The 5,224-nt window shown below is 62.8% G+C and overlaps 1 protein-coding gene across 5 annotated transcripts in view; it reads left to right on the top strand.

Annotated features, from left to right (window-relative positions):
- The first annotated feature begins 47 nt into the window (after positions 1–47).
- Positions 48–5,224, top strand: part of GORASP1 (golgi reassembly stacking protein 1) — a 10,334-nt gene continuing 5,157 nt past the window's right edge. Inside the window, exons 1-3 of one of the 5 annotated variants that reach the window (XM_040479835.1) lie at positions 48–116; positions 3,729–3,809; positions 4,362–4,565. In XM_040479835.1, coding sequence (XP_040335769.1) covers positions 4,437–4,565 — 129 coding nt within the window. In that variant the 5' untranslated portion in view covers positions 48–116; positions 3,729–3,809; positions 4,362–4,436. Of the gene's footprint in view, positions 117–233; positions 364–635; positions 888–943; positions 1,085–1,707; positions 1,748–3,728; positions 3,810–4,361; positions 4,566–5,224 lie in introns of those variants that run through there. The other 4 variants (XM_040479833.1, XM_040479832.1, XM_040479834.1 and 1 more) reach the window with 4 other exon arrangements.

The raw sequence follows: 5,224 nt of genomic DNA, 5'->3' as shown, positions 1-5,224 counted from the left end.
GCCCGCGGGCGGTGCCGAGGGCTTCCACCTGCACGGGGTGAGTCGCCCCCGCGGCGCCGGTGACCTTGGCTGGGCGCCCGCACGGAAGCGATGGGGACGCTTATCGGCGGCCCGAGGTCGGCAGCGGCGGGGTCTCGGCCCCCGAGGGGCCGCCGGGTGGTGTCGGTGGGGGCGGGGGCGGGATGTGCCTCCTTCCCGGTGGGAGCCTCCTCCGGGAGGCGGCGCCGCGGCCCTCCGGCCCCCGGCCTGTCTGCGGCCGCGGTCGGCCCGGCGCCGGCCCCGGCCCCGAGTGCCAGCCAAGCAGGAAGCGGGAGCGTTTCCTGGTCCCGGAGTGGCACTTCGCCCGGATGAAGATTGCACCAGGTTCAGCCGGGAGGCACTTGTGCACTTAGGTCCTATTTGCGGTCGCCTCCGGGCTGGACCTGGGGAGAGAGCCAGCAACACTGAGACGCTAGCTCGCCGCCCTCGGGTCCAGGGAGTCGGGGTGGCCGAGAGGACACCGACTGCCAGGGAGCCGGCCGGCCCGCGCGCCGCTGTCATGGGGTCGACAGGCCTCGGGTCGGGGGCTCGAGGGGCAGCGCGAACCAGCCAGGGAGAGCGGGAACGGGAGAGCCAGGAGAATGGCGCAGAGGGCACGGGGAGAGCGCTGGCAGCAGGGGAGGGACCTCGGGTGAAATCCGTGGAGAGGCGCGACCGATAAAGTCGTCTTGGTGCTGCGACCAGGAGGTCTGGACCGGCAGTTCTGGGCAAAGTGAAGACGGAGTGGGGTTCCTCGAGTCTGAAGAGGAGGAGAGGGGCCAGCAGCCAGATGGAGAGTTGGGGTGACAATGTGTATCCCGGAGAAGGAGGGCTGGGACAGGAGGGTCTCTGACCCCAGAGCGCAGTGGGTAAGGACCCTGTGTTTTCCCTTGGGCACCGTGGATAGATGCTGGGCTGAGTGTAGGCAGGGCGTGTCTGTATCGTGGTGGGAGGCTCTGTTAACAACCGCAAGAGGGGAGGGCTAGAGGAGGGTTTTCCTAAAAGGAAAGCCAGGCAGGCTTCAGGATTCTGCCTGGGTGATGGGCTTTCTCTGGTTGGCATCACGGTGAGGCCCCTGACAGAAAAAGTGGACGTTGGGATGCATCCAGGAGAGTTTTGCAACAGGTTGATGGAAAGGGAAGGAACTGAGGATTTGGCAAGAGGGAGGGGTGGGGCCATGGGGGCAGTGAAGACAGGAGGGGCCTGCTGGAGAGGGCAGAGTGGAGAGGTCAAAGGACTGGAGGTCTTCCATTCCCCCAAACGGACATTTGTAAGCACCTGCTCTGGCAGGCGGAGCTTGGGGTGCCAGAGATAAAGCAGGGGACAGAACAGACGTTGTCCCTGTTCTCATGGAGCTTACATTTGGTTGCTGGCCCTGAGAGGAGGCAGGCACAGACGAAATAGATCTCCACGGTAAGTGGAGATCGCTGCTGGGGTGGAGGATAAAGCCGAGGAAGTGACAGATGGGTCAGGACAGGCCTCTCATCAAAGCACCTCGGAAGGAAGGAGTGGGCAGTACGGATACTTGGTGGAAGAAAGAGCCTTCTGGGCAGAGGGAGGCCCTGAGGTGGGCTGGGCTTGTTGTGTTGAGGAAGTGCATGGACGGGGCGGCCCCCGTAAGGAGGGCAGCGGTAAGGACGAGGCCGGATTATATTGGGCCTGGCATGTTGTCCTGAAGGTCTAGGATTTTATTCTGCCCTGTGGAGCCATCGGGACGTTTTATGTGGAGGTGTGACATTTCCTGCTAACCTCTTTTTTCTAATGTTTATTTATTTGTGTGCGTGAGAGAGAGAGAGAGAGAGAGAGGGAGACAGAGGATCCGAAGTGGGCTCTGATCCCCACGCGGGGCTCGAACTCGCAAACCGTGAGATCACGACCTGAGCCACAGTCAGATGCTTAACCGACTGGGCCACCCAGGCGCCCTTTACTAACGTTTCTTTAAAAATGGAGGACGCGTGTGCCGCCCTCTGTCAATATTGGCGTCCTCACCGTGTGTCAGGCACGTTGGAGAAGACCCTGCCCTCGGCGAGCTTAGAGCCACGGAGGGTTCCCAGGCACTGGTTGTTACAGGATGGTGGAACAGAGCTGGCTCTGGGTTGCATTTCCTGGGGCTTACCCTCTTCTGTAAGTCGGTATGAGTTTAAGGGTTAAATGCAAGGTAGAGCAGGTGTCACAGTCCCCTGGCACGGAGCCTGTCCTCAGCAAGGGTAAGCTGCCGTCACTGTTAATTACATTAGGTCCCCTGCTGGGGGACACAGTGGAAAGTGTTACAAAAGCACACCCGGTGGGGCTGTGGGGTGGGGGTGATGAGAGCCCCCCCCCCCCCCGCCCAGGGAGAGTGGGACTGAGGGCAGCGCTTGCTGCTGGAGTGGGGGTGCAGGAGTGGGGGTGCTGCGGCAGCGGCATAGATTATTAGTCCCATAGAGCCACAGTGGGTGATGGCAGAGCCCAGGGCGAAGGCAGTGGAGTACAGCCAGAGGACAAGGTCACAGCCGAGGCTGAGTAGAGGTGCAGGAGGCAGCTGGGAGAGGGGCCAGCTGGGATTGGAGTTGCTTCCTGAGCTCACTGTCATGGGAAACCATGGCAGCTTTGGGAGGTGGTGAGCAGGGGCCCAGCTGGTGGTGTCACAGCCAGGAGGGGTTCCTAATTCCAGGGCCGAATTAGCTTTGATCCAGAGGCTCAGTGTGAGCTCTCCTTCAGCTGGGGGGATCCAAGACTCTAGGGGCTGGTGGGTAGTCGAAGCCACAGGGCCTTTCCATTGTGGAGGCCACAGGAGCCCAGTGTCCTCTGGGCTGATGCCTGACCAGCAGGACATCAAGTGCTCACAGCCAAAGGCCTGAGGGTGTGGGTGCGGGGGGGGGGGGGGGGGGCCCCACCACAGGGTCCAGCCCCGAGTATAAAGCCTGCATTGTTTGAGCAAGGCTCTGTAAATGGGGCCTTTGAGATGGATTTCTACCCCAGCTGGGAGGCCTGGTTGTTGTGTGTTTGGAGCCAGCAGTGAGTTCCGGGAGGACAGGGCAGGGGGCCTCCCTGGGCTAGGAGTGGCTCCTGGGGGACCTGTGTACCGTGCAGTGGGGACTAGGCTGTGAGGTTGGGATCTGGCTCTGCTCACTGGGCGCCCTGCTCAGGCTCATCTCTTGGGGCAGTCCCTCCGGTCTGCTTTCCTCAGCCACACTCCTCAGCCGCTGCCACGCCTCCCCGGCTGGTCTTGAGTCCGTCACCACAGGGTCTGGAGCCCTCTGGGATCTGGCCACAGGCTGCCTTCCTCCTCTTTCTGAGCACAACCCTGGTTCCGTCCTGGGACCCTCCCTTCCTGTCCACATCTAAACCTTTCTGGTAAACTCTTCGGCTTCCCTGTCTCCTAAGCCTCCCCACAGGCCTGTGCCACCCTGTGTCTCTGTGGCCTTCTAGAAGCCCCCAGGGCTGCCCTGAGCTCTCCTAGGAGGCCTGTCCGGAAGCATGCTGTGCGGATCATGATCAGACAAGAGCCATTTCCTATAGAGGAAAATTTGTGCCCCGGAAGGCGGCAAGAGAGGATTGAGTTACCTCGACCGTGCCCATGTGTGGCCTGCCTGGAACAGTTCGTGCAGTGCACGTGTCCCTGCTGGGACGCAGGGATCCGTGATGCGTGGCCTCTGAAATTGGGGGCTGGGGCTTTCTGGGAGAGGCACGGGGTTGGGGTGGTGACGGTGGCCTCTGCTGTGGGACAGGTACAGGAGAACTCCCCAGCCCAGCAGGCAGGCCTGGAGCCCTACTTTGACTTCATCATCACCATCGGGCACTCAAGGCTGGTGAGGCTCCACCATATGACGTCTGTCTGCCTTGCTTGTGTGTGTGTGTGTGTGTGTGTGTGTGTGTGTCTCCTGTCCCACGGCAGGCCCCATCCTGCTCTGCCTCCCTTTTCTTCTGGAGGGAGGCCCAACCCATCTTTTCCTTCTCCAGGCCTCTACTTAGCCTCACTGGGGCTCTCCCAGGGCTCTGCTCCTAAGCTTTCCGGGAGGAGGCGAGGGGGCTCTTGGAGCTGCCTTTCGGGGCCTGAGAGGTGCGAAGGCTCTGGCCGAGGGGCGCCTCGTAGAGGGGCAGTCCTGCCACGCTCTGGACCACTTTGTTGTGTTCCCCAGGGGCTGAGGGAGGCAGGTTTAGTGGTGCCTGGGGGCACCCTGTGGGGGCTGCAGGGGTCGCCGGCCCAGAGCCCCCCGTGGCCCATGCCCTCGCCGGGTCCTGCCGGGGCCGCTGGCCGCCCAGGCCCTTCCTCACCTCAGACCCAGACCGGTCCGAGGGGCCCTGACCCGGGAGTGGGGGTGGGGGGTGGGGCCCCGGCGTCAGCCCCACTGCCCCTGCAGAACAAGGAGAACGACACGCTCAAGGCCCTGCTGAAGGCCAACGTGGAGAAGCCCGTGAAGCTGGAGGTGTTCAATATGAAGACCATGAAGGTGCGCGAGGTGGAGGTGGTGCCCAGCAACATGTGGGGCGGCCAGGGCCTGCTGGGAGCCAGCGTGCGCTTCTGCAGCTTCCGCAGGGCCAGCGAGCACGTGTGGCATGTGCTGGTGAGTGGGCCAGGGTGGGCGAGCGGGGGAGGTGGTGCCCGCGCGCAGGGGGAGGCGGGGGCGGGGGGAAGGGTAGGGGGTGGGGGTGGGGCAACCGGGAGAGGCCAGCGGCCAGTGCTTCTCTGTTAGAGGAGTCCCGGAGGTCAGCTCCTCGTCACCCCGCTTGTGAGCCAGGTGACTCTGGGCACGTCCTTACCCCCGAAACCTTGGTTTCTTGTTCTGAGAGGCGGGGTACCTTCTCCTGGAGGGGTGGTCGTGCTGCCAGAAGGCGGCCGCCCTTCATAGCGTCTCTTCCGGTCCACTCCGTGGTCTGCCGGGATCTCGTCTTTGCTGGCAGGTTCCCTGCTTTAGGCCCCCTCGGGCCTTGGCTTGCTGCCTGGGGGCTGGGTCTTGACGAATCTCAGCGACTGAGCTGTCACAGGTGTTGCTGTTAAGGTCTGTTCGCAGACACACCCGTGCGTTCCCTGGTGGTGCCCACGTCCTTGAAGGAGTCCTGCAGCTTGGTGGGCGGAGGGCTTCCTGAGCTGGCAGTGGACTGATCCGATTTGTGGCCTCCACTGTCGCTTACTGGCTTCTTGTGGGAGGCTTCTCCGTCTTTCAGCCTCCCTCGGTTGGTCCAGGAGCGCAGTGGGGGTGACGATGCGGTAATCCCTTTGCAC

Source organism: Herpailurus yagouaroundi, unplaced genomic scaffold (assembly GCF_014898765.1).
Source record: "Herpailurus yagouaroundi ecotype Mexico unplaced genomic scaffold, PumYag 159, whole genome shotgun sequence".
In the NCBI taxonomy this organism is placed as follows: domain Eukaryota; kingdom Metazoa; phylum Chordata; class Mammalia; order Carnivora; family Felidae; genus Herpailurus; species Herpailurus yagouaroundi.
Note: the sequence above shows the minus strand (reverse complement) of the source record. Positions and strands in the feature narration are given on the sequence as shown.